Source organism: Beta vulgaris, chromosome 1 (genome assembly GCF_026745355.1).
Source record: "Beta vulgaris subsp. vulgaris cultivar EL10 chromosome 1, EL10.2, whole genome shotgun sequence".
NCBI lineage: Eukaryota > Viridiplantae > Streptophyta > Magnoliopsida > Caryophyllales > Amaranthaceae > Beta > Beta vulgaris.
The window spans coordinates 40,018,316-40,036,133 of NC_079202.1; the positions used below are offsets into that span (position 1 = coordinate 40,018,316).

General features: G+C 38.1%; 3 protein-coding genes across 23 annotated transcripts; all 3 read left to right on the forward strand.

The window, feature by feature from the left end:
* The first annotated feature begins 1,623 nt into the window (after window positions 1–1,623).
* Window positions 1,624–11,781, forward strand: LOC104895179 (pentatricopeptide repeat-containing protein At3g09040, mitochondrial). 21 transcript variants are annotated; one of them, XM_048643629.2, is made up of 10 exons: window positions 1,624–5,606; window positions 7,459–7,643; window positions 7,900–8,008; window positions 8,858–8,927; window positions 9,079–9,171; window positions 9,682–9,767; window positions 10,217–10,561; window positions 10,720–10,860; window positions 11,009–11,102; window positions 11,189–11,440. In XM_048643629.2, the coding sequence occupies exon 1, from the start codon at window positions 1,905–1,907 to the stop codon at window positions 4,941–4,943; it is 3,039 nt and encodes a 1,012-aa protein (XP_048499586.1). In that variant the 5' UTR covers window positions 1,624–1,904; the 3' UTR covers window positions 4,944–5,606; window positions 7,459–7,643; window positions 7,900–8,008; window positions 8,858–8,927; window positions 9,079–9,171; window positions 9,682–9,767; window positions 10,217–10,561; window positions 10,720–10,860; window positions 11,009–11,102; window positions 11,189–11,440. The 21 variants fall into 21 exon arrangements, with proteins under 21 accessions (XP_048499586.1, XP_048499594.1, XP_048499596.1 ...); XM_048643637.2 differs by lacking the exon at window positions 7,900–8,008 and adding an exon at window positions 9,249–9,279; XM_048643639.2 differs by lacking the exon at window positions 7,900–8,008 and adding an exon at window positions 9,249–9,279 and having other exon boundaries at window positions 8,858–8,921.
* Window positions 8,511–11,697, forward strand: LOC104896466 (serine carboxypeptidase-like 42). The gene is made up of 6 exons (XM_048635295.1): window positions 8,511–8,520; window positions 9,079–9,171; window positions 9,682–9,767; window positions 10,280–10,429; window positions 11,189–11,314; window positions 11,530–11,697. The coding sequence occupies exons 1-6, from the start codon at window positions 8,511–8,513 to the stop codon at window positions 11,695–11,697; spliced, it is 633 nt and encodes a 210-aa protein (XP_048491252.1).
* A 3,350-nt stretch (window positions 11,782–15,131) lies between the features above and the next one.
* Window positions 15,132–15,686, forward strand: LOC104898980 (uncharacterized). The gene has a single exon (XM_010686117.2). It carries the CDS (start codon window positions 15,132–15,134, stop codon window positions 15,684–15,686), a length of 555 nt encoding a protein of 184 aa, XP_010684419.2.
* The last annotated feature ends 2,132 nt before the right edge of the window (window positions 15,687–17,818 follow it).

Below are 17,818 nucleotides of genomic sequence, written 5' to 3' on the forward strand. Positions count from 1 at the left end.
AATTTTTCAGTCCATTACAAATTATGCGTGCGACTCAAAATTCTATAAATGCTATAATTCTTTGAGGTAGGGGAGATATGGTGTTTCATAGCCTCAACGTCATCTTATGTATTGGTAGCAAAATTGAAGTTTGTTACAATTTATTTATCTCGTTTTATAATAATTGCAACATTTTGATTTTTACATTTGTCAATTTACAACTTTAACCATTAATATATCTGAATATTTATTTGTGAAATTTTTTAAAAGTTGAAATCTTGCAAATATAACATTGCAATAAATCAAGCATCTTAAATGTTAAAGTTTATATTATATTAGTCATTAGTTCCCAAACAACATAAGTATATGAATATTGCAAAAATAAAAATGAATATACACTTGGATATATCATATATGGGGTATTACTATTTACCGCCCGTATTTACTAAAAATCGTCCGTACTTTTTTCAAGATTTTCCTAAACTACCCCTATATATACTCAGTCACCCTCTCTTTCTCTCTCTCTCTCTCTCTCTCCTCTCTCTCTCTCTTTCTCTTTCTCTCACTCTCATTCTCACCCTAACCACCAATCCTGGAACCACCACCACACCAGAACCACAACCACCTGAACCACCACCACACCAGAACCACAACCACCTGAACCACCACCACACCAGAACCACAACCACCTGAACCACCACCACGGCAGTGACCACCACCACCACCACGTCAACCACCACACAAAGGCAACACCAACACCACCGTGACCACCGTCAACCACTACGACAGAGACCACCGATTTTTTTCGTTTCCTCCACTGAGGAAACGAAACAAAATTTCGTTTCCTCCATGGAGGAAATGAAACAGATCTTCATTTCCTCCATGGAGAGAACAAAATTTTGTTTCGTTTCCTCCATGGAGGAAGAAACGAAGATCTGTTTCGACTGAGGAAACGAAAAAAATTGGTACCGCGCTTTGGTGGCGAATTGTTTTTTTAAAAGACTAACCACATTCCATCGGTGGTTGTCTACGACGGTGAGGTAGGTGGTGCTCCGGTGGTGGTGGTTCGCAGTGGTGGTGGTGGTATGCAGTGGTGAGTCAGGTGGTGGTGGTTGTACGCCGGTGGAGGTGGTCCATCGGTGGTGGTGGTCTGTCGGTGGTAGTACACTGGTGGTGGAGGTCTGAGGGATGAAGTGAGGTGGAGGTGAAGTTGGTGAGAGGTGAGAGAGTAAGAGTGGGGTGAAAGGGAGGGGTATATGCTATGTTGTTAAAATCGAGATTCTACTTTGAATCGAAAACAACCTTTAGAATCGAATCGGATAATCGAATCGTAGAATCGTAAGATTCTACAAACATGTATAATCAAGATATTGCACTCAATCTTCATTGAATATGCTAAAATTGTAAGTTAAAAGACCTAAAAATTGAAAAAAATAGTTGTTTACTCACTATATTGGCAATAAGTAACAATATATATCTCTTATTTTCTTTGTTAGTATGATTTAAACCTGCGAGGTTTTCACTAGTCAACAGGTTTTGTATAGAATCGTCTAGAATCGTGAATCGAATCGTCTACCATATTTTGAATCGTAAAATCGTAAGATTTTAAGATTTGAATCGCGATTTTAATAACTTTGGGTATATGGGGTATTTCAAAGAAAAATACAGACGATTTTTAATAAATATGAGCGGTAAATAGCGAAAAGGATATGTAAATCTTAAGATAATTTTTTTTCCCTTATTGCTAACATGGAGAGTTTCAAAAGAGGAATTAAAAAAAAAAAAAAAAAGATGTTCAGTATAAGTTTTGGTTCTCAACAAGCACTTAATAAAATCAAATCCTTGACCTTTCACATTTTGATTTGCTCCAATTTCATTTTCCTTTTACCCATATGAATATTCAATAAGGGGCTCCAATCAACTTCATGCGCGCGCTGCGCTCGAGCCTCGAGATAAAAATAAAAATCTATGGACCAATGAAGTATGAAGCAATGAACTATAACTTCCTATTCTCAGTAAAAGCATACACAAAAAACTCGCGTTTCATACGTTACTACTGCAAATTTACACCAATTTCCCAAGAAATAAGTACTATTGACCCACCCACGAATCAAATAATACATGAAACTTATGATCATCTTCTAAAACTATGTTTGGAACAATGTGGGAAAATCAAAGCACGCCAACTGTTCGAGGAAATGCCTCAGAGAATATCTCAAGCTTCTTATGCTTGTAAAGCCATCCACGCTCGTAGCTTGAAGTTTGGTTTTGGGTTAAATGGCCAGTTGGGTAATGCAGTTCTTGATTTGTATGCTAAGTGTGGTAATGCAGGGTATACTGAAAGGGTTTTTGAGAGGTTGGAGATGAGGGATGTGATGGGTTGGAATTCGATTATGTCGATGTATTCAAGACGTGGGGTGCTATATAAAGTTGTCAAGTTATTTTTGACGATGCGTGGTTTTCGTGTTCAGCCGAATGCGTACACTTATGCTATATTGCTTTCTGTTTGTGCTAGGATGATGATGTTTGATTTTGGGAAGCAAGTACATTGTGATGTTATTAAGATGGGTTTTGTTTATCATTCATTTTGTGAAGGTTCTTTGACTGATATGTATGTTAAATGCAACGCTTTAGGTGATGCCAGACGAATGTTTGATCAATCATGTAGTCCAAATTTGGTTTTGTGTACTGCGATGATTACAGCATTCATTCAGATGGGTTTGCTTGACGAGGCTCTCAAAGTGTTTGAGAGTATGCAAAATTTAGGCTGTGTTCCTGATCATGTTGCGTTTGTGACTATAATTAATGCATTTGTAAATGATGGGGGGATAGATAAGGCAAGAAGTTTGTTTGTTCAGATGCCTCATCCAAACAGTATGGCTTGGAATGTTATGATCTCTGGGCTGGCAAAACGAGGTTATGAAGCGGAAGCCATGAATTTCTTCTTAAATATGAGAAAAGCTGGTGTATCTTCGACTCGTTCCACTTTGGGAAGTGTTCTAAGAGCCACTGCTAATTTGAAGGCTCTTCATGTTGGCCTATCAGTTCATGCAGAGGCAATCAAGCAAGGACTTGATGATAATGTTTATGTCGGCAGTTCTTTACTAAATATGTATGCCAAATGTCAGAAGCCAAAGTCTGCGAGGAAAGTCTTTGATTCTTTGGAACAGAAAAACATTGTGCTGTGGAATACCATGCTTGGGGGCTATGTACAGAACGGGTTTGCTAGTGAGGTTGCTGAACTGTTTATGGACATGAAGGATGGTGGATATCAAGCTGATGAATTTACTTATACCAGCATTTTGAGTGCATGTGGTTGCTTGATGAGATTGGACTTTGGGAGCCAATTGCATTCTCAGATAATTAAGACCAATCTTGAATCAAATTTATTTGTAAGCAATGCGTTGGTTGATATGTACGCTAAATCAGGCAGTTTAGCAGAAGCAAGGCAGCTATTTGAGAGAATAAAAGATAGGGATAATGTTTCATGGAATGCAATCATTGTTGGGTATGTACAGGTGGAAAAGGAGTATGAGGCTTTTGGCCTGTTTCAGAGGATGATGTCTGATGGTACAGCAGCTGATGAAGTTGCTATGGCAAGTATGCTAAGCGCTTGTGCTAATTTGAAAGATCTTGCCCAAGGCAGACAAATGCACTGTTTATCTGTGAAACATGGCTTAGCTACTAGCCTTTATGTGGGAAGCTCTCTTATTGACATGTATGTCAAGTGTGGGGTTATTCAGACTGCACAAGAGGTTTTTTGTCGCATGCATAATCGCAGCGTGGTTTCCATGAATGCTTTGATTGCTGGGCTTGCTCAGGACAATTTAGCAGAAGCGGTAAAAATCTATAAGCTTATGCTAGCTGAAGAACTATGTCCATCTGAAATTACCTTTGCTAATCTTTTAGATGCATGTCATGGGTCTTTCATGTTTGATCTAGGGAGGCAAATCCACTGCCTCTTGCTAAAGAAAGGAATGCTATATGACGACGGATTCTTGGGTATATCCTTGTTAGGTATGTACATGGATTCCCATAAGATATCAGATGCGAGTAAACTTTTTCTGGAGTTCCCAAAACGAAAGAGTGCAATACTCTGGACGTCTATGATCTCCGGATTAAACCAAAATGACTGCCATGAGGAGGCTTTGCAGCTTTATAGAGAAATGCGCAGCTATGATGTTTTGCCAGATCAAGCAACGTTTGCTAGCATTCTCAAAGTATGCTCTATTTTAACTTCATCGAGGGATGGTACTGAAATCCACTCATTTGTTTTTCGCTCTGGCTTCAATTCAGATATGTTAGTAGGCTGTGCTCTTATAGACATGTATGCCAAATGTGGAGATGTGAAAAGTTCTGTGCAGGTTTTCAAGGAAATTGACAGTAAATGGGATGTCATCCTTTGGAATTCAATTATAGTTGGATTAGCTAAAAATGGTTATGTAGAAGATGTACTAAAGATATTTGGTGAACTAATGCAATCACATGTGGATCCTGATGAGGTGACATTTCTCGGTGTTCTTAGTGCTTGTAGTCATGGAGGCAAAATAATTGAAGGTCGTTATATCTACAATATGATGGTTGATCAGTGCGGTATTCAGCCAAGAAACGATCACTGTGCCTGTATGATTGACCTTTTTGGTCGATGGGGTTTTCTTGAGGAAGCAGAGAGCTTTATTGACAATTTGGAGATTCAACCTGATGCGAAGATCTGGGCGTCATTTCTTGGTGCCTGCAAATTGCATGGAGATGATGCAAGAGGGAGGAAAGCAGCAGAAAAGCTGATTTATTTGGATCCTCGAAGTTCTTCCGCGTACATTTTGCTTTCAAGTATACATGCTTCCTCAGGTAATTGGAGTGAGGTTGACTCTTTGAGGACGCAAATGAGAGAAAAGGGTGTCCCAAAGTTTCCTGGATCTAGCTGGATTAGTAGGAAGGAGGATGATGTTCATAACTTGGTATAATTTATTGGTTATTTTTCAAGCTGCTTTACTCAAGAGGCATTGGAGGCCATGCATCCTTTTCCTGGGCACCATGCAACATTATCTTAAAACAGACAACAGTGCCGCACCATATTTCTTCCGTCCTCCTAATGTAATACTCTTGAGAGTCGAGGCATCCTATGGTCTGGTTATCTGCTCTTCAGATTGCAAAGAAATCTTTATGGAGCTGAGAGTAGAAGCAGTTTTGTGACAGAAGATTTGAGTGATGGACAAAGCAAAAGCGCTTTTGAACATAGTTTTATTTGGGGTTGGCTTCCATCTTTTACTTTCTAATATTGACAAGTTAGTTGATATTAGAAGTTGATATCACGGAGCTGAGAGTAGAAGCAGTTGTGCGCGTCCCATGCTGGCTGGGTGTGGGGGGAGATCAAGATGTACATAACGTTGTGATTCAAGACTAAGACAAGGCCCCTCAGTGAAGAATATTTAAGTTTAAAGTAGAAGAGAGGTATCAATCAGAATCTGTAGCAAAAATAGTCAGGCATTTTTGGGAGTTATAGTCTTAGACTAGTAGTAATGATGAAAAGAAATGGCAGCAGAGATCTTATAGACACAGTTAAGGCAGGGATAGAGCTACGATGCTGTTAAGTCTTCAAAAAGAGTTAATCAGAAGCTGGAAAGATTGTAAGTGGCTTATAATCAGATTATTAAGCTTAGCCATATAAATTTTATTCATCTTTTTAGGTGGAGTGGGGGGAAAGTTGGATTAGTGCTCTAAGAAACTGTTCATATGACCTGTAATTCCACCATAATTTTTCTATGTTTCCTACTGATATGAAACTCTAAACTCTGAAGACATGAATGAGGTTATAATGTGAGTTAATGGCTGGTAAATAAGTTATACATGCTGCAACTTGGTAATTTCTCTCCTATGGACTTGACCTGTCAGATATTTTGGTAATTTAAGGTTTTCTGTTCTAGGTGACCTAAGCTGGGTACACGGGATGGCATGATATCATCTTGAGTAGTTGCGACATCCATCCTTTTCCATAGATAATTAACGAGAATCAATTGTATCCTCTTCCCGTTCTTCTAAAATCTTTCCTGCTGTCATACATCAGAGACGTTAACTTGTAAGAGTTTTTGTAAGCTTAGACACTTTTTTTTGTGTGTGGTAAACTAAAATAATTATGGGCTATAATTAACGCACTTAGTGTCTAGTGGCTAGTACCATGGCTCTAGAAAAAATGGTGCACTAGTCCTCTTTACTATCAAGAGGTTGTAATCACCAGGACTGCTGATGGACTTATGATGCTATGAAGGCAGTAGAATTGCAAACTGGGTAAGTTAGTGTGTCCCGGTACAGTCACATAATCCAACAAATTTCTAAGCTTTATTTGAGCTTTTGATATCAGTGGATTGTCTCACCAACACTAAATCATAGGGATTATTTTTATGCGTTCCACTTTCTCACTGCTTTAATGAAATGTGGAACCTATGTCCAGGCGATTGTTTGTCAAGTGGCAAATAGCTGCAAACTAATTAATTAAGTTTTTACCATCTGTTAAGACTTGAGAGTTTTATGTGTGAAATAATTAGATTTGAAAGATTCCGTATCATAGAAGTTCTAATAATAGCAGTTATTACAGAGAATTATAAAACGTGATTATTCATACATCAAAAGGCTGAAGGTAGCGTGGACTTAGCCTTCTGTTTCAAGTATGTGTCGAGGAGATAGATAGAGATGGGAGGAAGTACCCATTTGATGAGGAGAGAGAAATATATATAGACTTGAGATGAGTATGCCTGAAAGTATTATAACAAAATTTCAGCTAACAAACATGTTATATTAAGCATGCATAGTTGGCTTCTTTGGATGCAACATATCTGTAGTTACACCTATATACTGATCATATGCAATAGTCTGTATCTGAATACATTTTATACATAGTAAAAATGTATTTTAAGCATTACAATTTCTCAGTGTCAGGTTTAGTGTTTGGTGGTTTTGTAGCTTCGGAAACGACAAATTTTTTCCCTACTTATCCTGATTCCCAATTTTTGGGAAAATCTGCAGTGACTATATTATACTATATCATTGAAATTTGTCCGCTAGTATGTCTACTAAAATAATAGTAGCTATGTTGAAGGTATGGCATTTGCTGGCTTCCTGTTCAAGAAGATAATTGATTAAGCAGTCCAGGTTTAATATTACATGAAATGACTGAACATAGGAATAAAAAAATGGTATTTATGGAGCTGAGAGTGTCTAGTGCTAGCCTTATAAAGATTTCGGCCGTGTGCCGGTCTAAAAGCTATCCAGATGAGCCTCCGTTTTCCCTGCTTACTGAAAGGCGGGAACTTTATATTTGATTAAATGATGGCCACTAAAAAGTTCAAAACATGTTTAATTCTATTGAATTTGAGAGAACCACATCTCTGATACTTTTTATAAATTTTATTGGAGATAGACTGAGAATGGCAAGCATGGCTAGCATCCATTGGTGGTTGATGTTGGTGGTCTTTGTTGGAATAGGTGGTTTGACGCGTACCCACTGGAAGATCTTTTAGTAGGATTGCCCGGTCAACCAAAGGTTGGATTCAGACAGTTTGCTGGCTACATTGATGTGGATGTCAAGGCTGGGAGGAGCTTGTTTTACTACTTTGTTGAAGCTGAACAAGATCTTGACCTTAAGCCTCTCACTCTCTAGCTCAATGGAGGTTAGGTTCTTGCTCTTCCTTCTGCTTTAGACCATGATGTTTCATTCTGAACTGCTGCATTATATTCTTCTTGCTCCTGGACGACAAGCAGCAATTGGCTGCCTTGTGTTCGTTATTGATTATTTGCTACTGCAATGCCCTGTGATATTTCTGATGGGCTAGAGTTCAGTGTCCACAAGGCCTTCAGATTTTCGTACCAAAAATGAGAGATCAAATTTCCAACCTGATTGCAGCCTTTTATAGTTGTCCCTTATAGGCTATCGTAGAGCCTACCAAAGATACAAACCTCGCAAGGTCCTTCTACCTAGATAGCAGGGCAAGGGTTGATACCACATGGACGGACTAACAAGAGAACCATCCTCCAGGTAATATCGACTATGATAAGTTAGGTCTAAATTGGTAAAAAGGGTAATCAACTATTGCATATATAAACTATTTAGGAATTGTAACCAAAAAAATTAGCCACAATCAAACCTACCCATACGCTTAAAGAGTCAAAGAATGATAAACTGCACTAGGGTAGAGGAACTCACCAATCACTTCAACCATAAACCAATAATCAATCAAGGGGAGTAACTGTGGGCTCTATTGAGGGTGAATATCATTCGCAGGTGCTCTAATTAGAGAGGCTTTGAGTGATACAATTTTCACTCATGAGTCCCCTGCTTTGTTTTTGTTTTGGTTTACTGATGTTTGGCATAGATGTGCCCCAATACTCGTATTTGTTCAGACTAATGAGAGCAGCTCAAATGTTGATTGTATTAAGCTTGAGAGTTGGCTGTATCCCCACCCACTGATAAAATAAAATAAAAAACAAATGTGAATAAAGATTAAGAAATGAAACACTTTAGGCCACGCCCAGTCAAAATGGGAGCTGGTATGATTCTTTATAATCTGTCTACAATAATACCTATTATTTATCTAATGTAGTATTGTTGGAGAATTGGTAGACCCAAAAATAATACATGTATGTACTTCCTCCGTTTCATAATACTCGCTACACTTTCCATTGTGGGAAGTTTCACATTACTTGCTACACTTCCTTTTTGGGAAATAAACTCTTTCTATCCCTCTCCTCTCACATGGGTCCCTTTTCCTTTTACTCTCTACCTCTCTCTTTCCAAAAATTGCCTAGGAGTCCGTAAAATTGAGAAGTGTAGCTAGTAATATGAAACGGAGGAAGTATTAGTATTCACCTGTATCTTATTCAACAGGCCCTGGTGTTTCGTGCTTGGTGGTGGTGCCTATACGGAACTGGGACCTTTTTTTTCCCTACAGGTGATGGTAGGGGTCTACTTCAAAATTCAAAATCATGAAATAAAGATTACACTTTTCTACCATCTCTTTTACCCTTTGTTTAGAAGTTTTAAGTCACCTGGTTTTTTTATGACCCACATTTTTATAATTTGTACTTGTTTTTCTGTGTCCATGACAGCGTCCAATCTCCTCTTTGTTGAGTCTCCAGCTGGAGTAGGATGGTCATATTCAAATACAACTTCCGATTACAATGCTTGGGATATCTCAACAGGTATTGTACATTATTTTAAGACAATTTTCCATCCTTTACAATCTCAATAGAAAGCTTAATTCTAGTTCTCTTTGCAGCAATGGACATGCTCATATTTATGATGATGTGGTATGAGAAATTTCCAGTACTCAAGTTTAGGGATTTCTTTCTTACTGGAGAAAGCTACGCTGGTAGAGTATTATTTTTGTACTCTTTTCTCGATTTAAAATGATATGTTTGAAATAATACTCTACCAGCGTACCTCTGGCCCAAAATATTCCTCTTGTTTCGTATTTACTCTCATCCTTCCCAGTTTATTTTCTTTCTGCTTTTTGTTTATTTGACTCTTCCTATTTATTAATTACCTCACTGTGCATTATTATTACTTCTTTATACGAAGTAGCTTTGGAAATTAACTTGGAGTCTAAGACGAACACTTTAAAATGGGGAAAGTAGTGGTAATTGACAGTGATTTGTTTGTGCTTGACTAGTTTTTGTGTTCTTCTTGATATGATGGACGGGAATCTGCAGGGCATTACATACCACAGTCGGCTGTTGCTTTACTGGATCATAATGCCAATTCAAGTGCTTTTAAGTTCAACATAAAAGGAGTTGCTGTAAGTCTTATGTGAATTTTTTCAGTGATGTTGCCTCTTTTCTTACTGGTAAAAGTTCATGATCATGTGGTGTTTGTGTTGTATATAAATGGGTTGAAATTTATTTGACACCCATTTAATAAAACGTGTCGGGTCGTGTTGACCCATTTACTAAACATGCCAAGAATCTCAATAATGACCCGCTATATTCGTAATCAGTTTTTGTCGTGTTCTCTTGCTAAGCTTTTTTCTTTTTCTTTTCTTTTCTTTTTTTTTGACAATTTTGGAACAATTTTGTAAATTAAAATCCTACATTTGTTTAGCAATTGTGTTAAAAGGGTTTAGCATGTCATCTTCGACTTAGAAATCTCAACACTAACCCGACCCATGTCATAAGACGTGCTGTGTCATGTTGACCCGTTAAATTAGATGGGTCGGAAATTCTCAACACTGACATCAAATTTTGGCAGCCCCCCAATCAGAGAAGAAATTCAAGATAGGAAATCCCCCCACTCTTTATTTTGGTGAGTCAGATAGGAAATCCTTTGCTCAAACTTGATCGAGATATTCAGGCTGAATATGAGTTCTTATGGTCACATGGGATGATTTCTGATGAAATTGGTCTCACCATAATCAAGGAGTGTAACTTCAATGATTACAGTTTTGGCAATCCTGATAATAATGTATCCAGGAAGTGCTAAAATGCAATAACAGAAGCGAAGCTCAGCGTTGGCAGCTACGTTGATAATTATGATGTGATTCTAGATGTTTGTTACCCATCAATAGTGGAGCAAGAACTTCGTTTGAGGAAAGTGGTATGTCCATTGTCGTTCTTTAACAACCCCACAAGTGCCCCCCCCCCCCCCCAAAAAAAAAAAAAGAAAAAAAAGAGAAATTAAGCAAACAATTTTTTTTTGATTGCTTGGTTTCTTGTGATATAGTCCTGAATTCTGAAGTATCTTTCCATCTGCAGGCCACTAAATTAAGCTTAGCCTCTTAGGTATTGATGTTTGCATCAATTATGAATCTTGGTTCTATTTCAATGTTCCAGAAGTACAACACGCTCTCCATGCAAATCGACAAAACTGCCCTATACCTGGTCCATGTATAGTGAGTACGTTTCACAGATTGCATGCTGGCCAATGGCAATAGTGTTATCGCCTTATCGGAGACCCTTCATTTTAGCTTCCCTGGCGACGGGGAACACTTTATTTGGTTATGGGGTTAAAGATTGCTGATATTTGCGTATTTCTTTGTCGCAGTGTTTCAAACTATACTAAGACTGACATCAGATTGGATATGCTTCCACTGGCTTAAAATAATCATCCAAAAGGGTGTTCCAGTTTGGATTTACAGGTAAATACTACACGACGCAAGAAATCAGTTATACCAAAGTATGGGTGGTTTGTATGACATTTCATGATCAACTACTTTTTCCTCAGTGGAGATCAAGATTCTGTAGCTCCACTGCTGGGAGCCTGGGATCCCGCACGATGATTCATGAACTTGCTCGTGACTTAAATTTGAAGGTCACTGTTCCTTATGGAGCCTGGTTTCATAAAGAGCAGGTAACCCCCTTCCAAGTTCATGTCGTCTATGCAAAACTAGTACATATAATAAGCAGATGGTGAAAGGTTTAACATAACAGCTTGAGAAAATATAGGGAATGACAATGTACAAGTAGTATGCTAATTTGGAAACAACCCAAGTTATGAAAGAGAACAGTTTCGCACAGCCAAAAATGTCTTTGTATGATGTTAACATCTGAAATATTTGGCAATAGGTAGGAGGTTGGTCAATTGAGTACGGAAATTTGTTGACCTTTGCTACAGTAAGGGGTGCTGCACATATGGTGCTCTATTCACAGCCAGCAAGGGCTTTACATCTCTTCAGCTATTTTGTTCGTGGACAAAGATTGCCAAATGCAACACGCCTGCCCACCGATCACTAACAAGATTAGCCATCTCGTGTATGAACTACGGAACTGTGAATTGATCTAATTTTTATTGCGATGTGAGGAGCTATCAGTTTGTTATTATCAGACTCAGTCATGCATGAGCTGTAGAAATGTGGTAACAGTCTAATAGATCGTATAAGCTTTCTAGTGTGGCTCTTTTATCAACTTGCTACTTTTTCAAGTGTACAAGATATTAAGAGAAAGACTAATACACTTTGTTTATGTGGGGATCACATACACAAGTGATTTCATTGGCGAGAAGAAGTGGGGTCCAAATTCTACTAAGTTGAAATTTTCATTTGAATTTCAAACCAAAATATGAAAATTTGATTTTGAATTTAATAACCTTTCTCAATTTTTTCTCTCTCCTCACAATTCACTCACCTCAAAAAATTACCCTTTTAAAATTTCCCATCTTCTCTCTCTTAACCGACGCACAATTTTAGCTAGAACTTTTTGTTCTTGTCGGAAAATCTTTGTTCTTGTCGGAATTAGAACTCGGACTTTGTAGCTGGAATGTTTGTCGTATTTTCATTGGATGTCTTATCGGAACTAGATTTGGGCATTTGTAGCCGGATTTTTTTTCTTTTTGTCATCGAAATTGTTGCCGGAATTAGAATGTTTTCTGCCAGTATTTTCGTCGGTAGTCACCGAAATTAGTTGTCGGGATTTAAAACCCATTATTTCGATTAATTATAAGTCCTTTTGCTACTCCATCCGTCCCAAAATGTAGTTCCTGTTTCTATTTTGGGAGTCAAACTTTAAAAACTTTGACCAAATACTGTCACTAATATATATAAAATAACATACTCATGTGGGATCTTGTTAGATTAGCCACAATGTGTACATTTATAATATCAACTTTTAATATTTTTTATACACGCGATGTGTGAGTCGATTGTTTGGGTCTATTCTTAATAAATTTCATCAAAATATAATTATAGAAGTGTGATTTATAATTATTGTTATACAAACTACTGTAATCTATAAAAAAAAATTTAGAAATTGAGATATAAATTTAGATGTAAAGTTTTGTAGTCAAATTAAATTTGTAATTTTTTTTTATTGAGTAACCATTTTTCTCATTATGTCAAGTTACTTTGTTAATGATTATTTAGTTTATTATTGGAAATTTTGTCCAATCTTTAAATTAGGAAAGTATATAATTGTACAATATATGAATATCCAATTAAGTATATATTCTTAGCTAAGGATAAAAAAGACATTTCATTGGGGGACACCATAGATCCCCCTTGGCTTATATAATAGAGATAAAATAACATACTCACGTGGAATCTTGTTAGATTCGCCATAATGTGTACATTTATAATACCAACTTTTAATATTTTTTACTAATACGAAATAGAAGATATTGCATGCCAAAAATACGTCTTAAAGACAGTGCAGAAAGATACAGAACTATATTTCGGGACGGAGGGAGTATATTTTTACCCCGATTCGGAGTGGTCGTCGCAAAAGATTTAAGTTATTGAAGTTAAAATAATTTCTCATATATGTTCGAAAATTGAAGTGCATCATATGGATTTGGAGTTGCAGATTGAACATTTAGAACATGAAGGTTTGGAGTTGTAGATTGAACATTTAGAGTCGCAGATTGAACATTTAGAATAAGAACGTCAAATAACGAAAAAGTTGTAATGGTTTTGGAGATTGGAAGTAGTAACATGATAGTTTTTTAGTATCATAGTATTTACAATAGTCACATAACATTTTATTTCGTATAACTGTATATTTAAAGGGTAATATATTGAATAGTTCTCATTTTGTACAAATATTTTTAATTGCAAGATGAACAATGTGCTGATACCTCGCTAACTCGGGTACTGCTTGTACTTGATTTCGCTGATAACCCGGGTTCGAATCTTGAACATGGATGAATATGTGTAGATAAGAGAAATTTTTGGACTTTTTAACTTTAAGCTTATTTTTTTCCCACAACGAATTGTGAAATTATTTTAAGTTCAACATATCGGATCCATGTTTTTTGTACTTAATTTGAAACAAATAAAATGAAGGGAAAAGTTGATTATGAACATATGCAAAGATTCACTCATTGTTTCTTGATAATAAAAATAATTTAGATACAAAATATTTAAAATCTAAGACATTCAAACATTAGAAATCGGACATAACATAACCTTCACAATAATGAAGTTAATCATTTTAGAGAGATTACAAGTACAATGAATATCATAATTGTATGGGGGTTGTCTAAGTTCCACATCGATCCTCGTAGATCGATAAGAATCGTCATGGTCAATGCGCTTACCAAAGAACCATTGACTTTGTCATACCGGTTTTATCAGGATACCTGAATGGTACTCCTCATTGGGCCATTCTCACATGGGCCTGGGCTTGATCCAGTTACTATCTAAATGCGCCTACGGGCCTAAAGATAAGTATCAAAGGCGATAGAATTGTATCCAAAGAGGATAGAATTATGCCCAACCAATAGGAGCAGAGTCCTACCCTAGCAAGGACTCTTGCCGGCTCCTATAAATACTCCGCTGATATGAGTCATAAGGTACGTTCACAATCATTATTATACTCAACTTCAGAGCTACCGGTTTACCCATTATTGACTTAGACATCGGAGGGGCGTTCCTCAGATCAATCCCCGAGCAGGTTAGTTTACGTGTTCTATTTTGCAATCATCAAACCGGCTTGTATACGAAGGAGATACCGGTTCATACCCTACCATTTATTCCATACCGGAACAATTAGCGCTAGAAGGAGGGAGTGAACTATACCTTTGAGTCTAAAGCCATACTTTTGCCAGCGAAACCACTCTCATGGATCCTAATCAGCACTTTGGGATGCCGGAAACTGACGAAAACAACATCTCACTGGGGAAAGCACCACTAGGATTCTCAACTCCCCTACTGGTGGTAGGATCGTCCAAACCACCAACTGATAAGGGAAAGAAGGCTGCTTAGACCCCTCAACAAAATATCTTCGAGACACTCCAACACATGTTCACTCCAGAACAGCTCCAGAGTGCAGCGGAGGTTTTTCAAGCCATGGCTAGCCAGACACCACCGACTGGTCAAGCCGGCAAACATCCTCTGAGCAGACCCCATAGTCCGGTGAGAAAGATGCGCTCACTGGCGACAGGGCGCCAGGGTGAACAAGGCCGGAATGACCAGGATCAGGTGGCAAATTCCAAGACCCCCACTAAGTGAGTTGGGGAGGAGGATGAAGAAGAGGCGCAAGAGACAGCGATCCAGCAGTCAAGCCAGCCTAGAAGAGGAAGCGAATACCGGCGTAGGACACCGGTATCTTTAAGAAACTCTCCTTTCTCCACTGCCATCCTCTAAGAGCCTATGGAGAAGTTCAAAATGCCGAAATGCAAATATGACGGCAAGACGGATTCGGAGGATCACATCTAGGCGTACGAGGGCCATATGATGCTGTACACGAATACCGACTCGGTATGGTGTAAAGTATTCCCCTCTACGCTAATTACGCTTGGTCAAACGTGGTTCAAAAGCATACCACCGGCAACTGTCTTCGATTCCCGCCAGCTCACTTCCATGTTTGTCACCCACTTCATCAGTAACAAACGCAGGGAGAAGACTACCGGCAAGATGATGTCCATCAAGGAAGGAGACTCAGAAAGCTTAAGGGACTACGTAGGGCGCTTCAATGCAGAAGCCGTTACCATACCCAGTCTGCAGCAGGAGGTAACGGTCTTAGCCCTGATCACAGGTCTGAAAGAAGGGACTGCCTTCAGAAGCTACCTGGGTCGCAAAAAGCTGACAAGCCTAACAGAAGTCTTAGGGAAGGCAAATAACTTCATCGGAGGAGAAGAATTCGACAAGACAACAACTGCTAAAAGGCCGGAAGGAGATGGGAAGGAAAAGGAGAAAGACAAGTACTGGAAGGACAAGAAGCCGGACAATTCCGGTAGGAGGGAGGAAAATAATTCGGTAAAGAAGGGTCAGGAAGGGCGATCTGACTGATATCGCAATTACACTCATCTAACAATGTCCTGGGCAGAGATATATGAACTCCAAAAGAAAGAAGATAAGTGGCAACGACCCCGAAAGATGTATTATAAGGGCCAGGATAAATCAAAGTTGTGCGAGTTCCACAAGGATTACGGTCATGTCACAGATGACTGTAATGACCTGAAAGATGGGATGGACTTGGTGTGAAGAGGCTACTTCACCCAGTACCAAGCAAGAGTTGAATGAAAATCCCCGTCCAGAGAAGATGAAAATGGCAACAGGAGATCGGTGAAAGAACGAATTACCGAAATCCATGTCATCTCAGGAGGACCGGCGCATGGGGCAAGCATACACGGTGCCAAAGCCAGCCTGAAGGAGGTTAGGCACCAAGTGAATTATCACAACATCGGACAATGGCCGGCACCCCCAAGCATACCGTCCGTGGCATTCACGTTAGAGGACGCTAAGGGTATCATCTACCCCCATGATGATCCCTTGGTAGTATCTCTGCAGATCTCAACGGTTATGGTTCACCGCATATTGGTAGATGGCGGCAGTTCCGCCAACATCCTATATAAGGACATGTTCGATAAAATGGTCCTCTGATAGGCTGTCGTACACCCGTCAAAAATAATTCCTGCAAAACCTTCTAACAATGTAGTAGGGTAAGTAGGGTCGAATCCACAGAGAGATGGTCGTTTTATCTAGCTTATAAGGTATGGAGAAACTAAACAAGATCAGAAATATGTGAATTAAAGTTCTAAACTAATCAAACTACGAAAATCAAACTAAAAAGATCTAGGGCAATGGTTCACCATGTTTATACTTATAAACTATCAAAATATCATCACAGTTCAATTAATCATATATCTAGAGCACTGGTTAATCCTTGGTCAGGCATTAACGCTCTCAAATCAACATATGCTAGTACGGTCGCTCAACATAATCAGATTTGCTAATTGTAGGTAAGCCTCTAAAGAGTACTATCTCTCGATCTATGATCTATATTAGCAATATTTAATCAGACAATTGATCAGATTGCAAGATTAACAATAAAACACTAATCAATTAGAGAAATCAATAATTAATCAAACCATGAATAAATATCAATCAATAATCATATTATATAAACATGGATTCCCAAACCCTAGAAATAAAAACTACTCTATCATGAAATAAAGAATGAAATCTAAAACTATAAAAGAGAGCATAGTCAAAGAAATCAATCAAAGAAACTAAAAGAAATCATGAATTAATGAAGGAGATGAAAACTAGGGTTTACAACTAAAAACTAGAGAGAAAGAGAGGAGAGAAAACTAAAACCTAAGAAGATCAAAATAACGTGAAAGGGGAGGAGGAGAGAGAAAAAGAATAAAAAATAATCTAAATAATATTCTTTAACCTAATATGACTAGGAAAGTAATTTACAAGATAAGGAAAGTCTTAATTAAATCATTAATAGGCGGATTAGTGATCCGCGCGTACGCGTGGCAGATTCCAGCAGAAACAGTGCAATCTTCCGAAAGGCATAACTTCTTGACCAGAAGTCTCCTCGGGGTGTGCCACCTATCGTTGGAAAGCTCTTCAAGTCTAGTTTCTAAATCTGCTGGAATTACTCGATTTTAAGAAGTACATCAAAAGTTATGATCAGAAGAGTAGACATGACTCTTTTTCACATTTCTTCTAATGATTTTCCGCTTCGTTTTTGCTCAAACTCGTACTATGACATATCCATACGATCCTTATGCATTGTAGCTTCTTTCCAAGTGCTCCTAATCCTAAGCTTAGCTAATCATACTCCAAATACGTTATCAATGCCTGAAATTCATCAAAAACAAGAAAACATACCGAATAGGATAGAAAAGCATAACTTAATAATATAACGCAACAATGAACCTAAATATGAAACTAAATGCTCTAAAATACAACCTAAATGCACCTAAAAACTATATATAAAATGACTTATCAAACTCCCCCAAGCTAAACCATTGCTTGTCCTCAAGCAATAAGACATAGACACGGAAAAGTTAGACAACCTACAATATAGGACTACAACAGGGCTAAACACTCAATTGAGAACACGAGAGATATAATCACTACATAAACCAAGCATCGAAACAATCTCGAACAAAGCTGCATAGCAT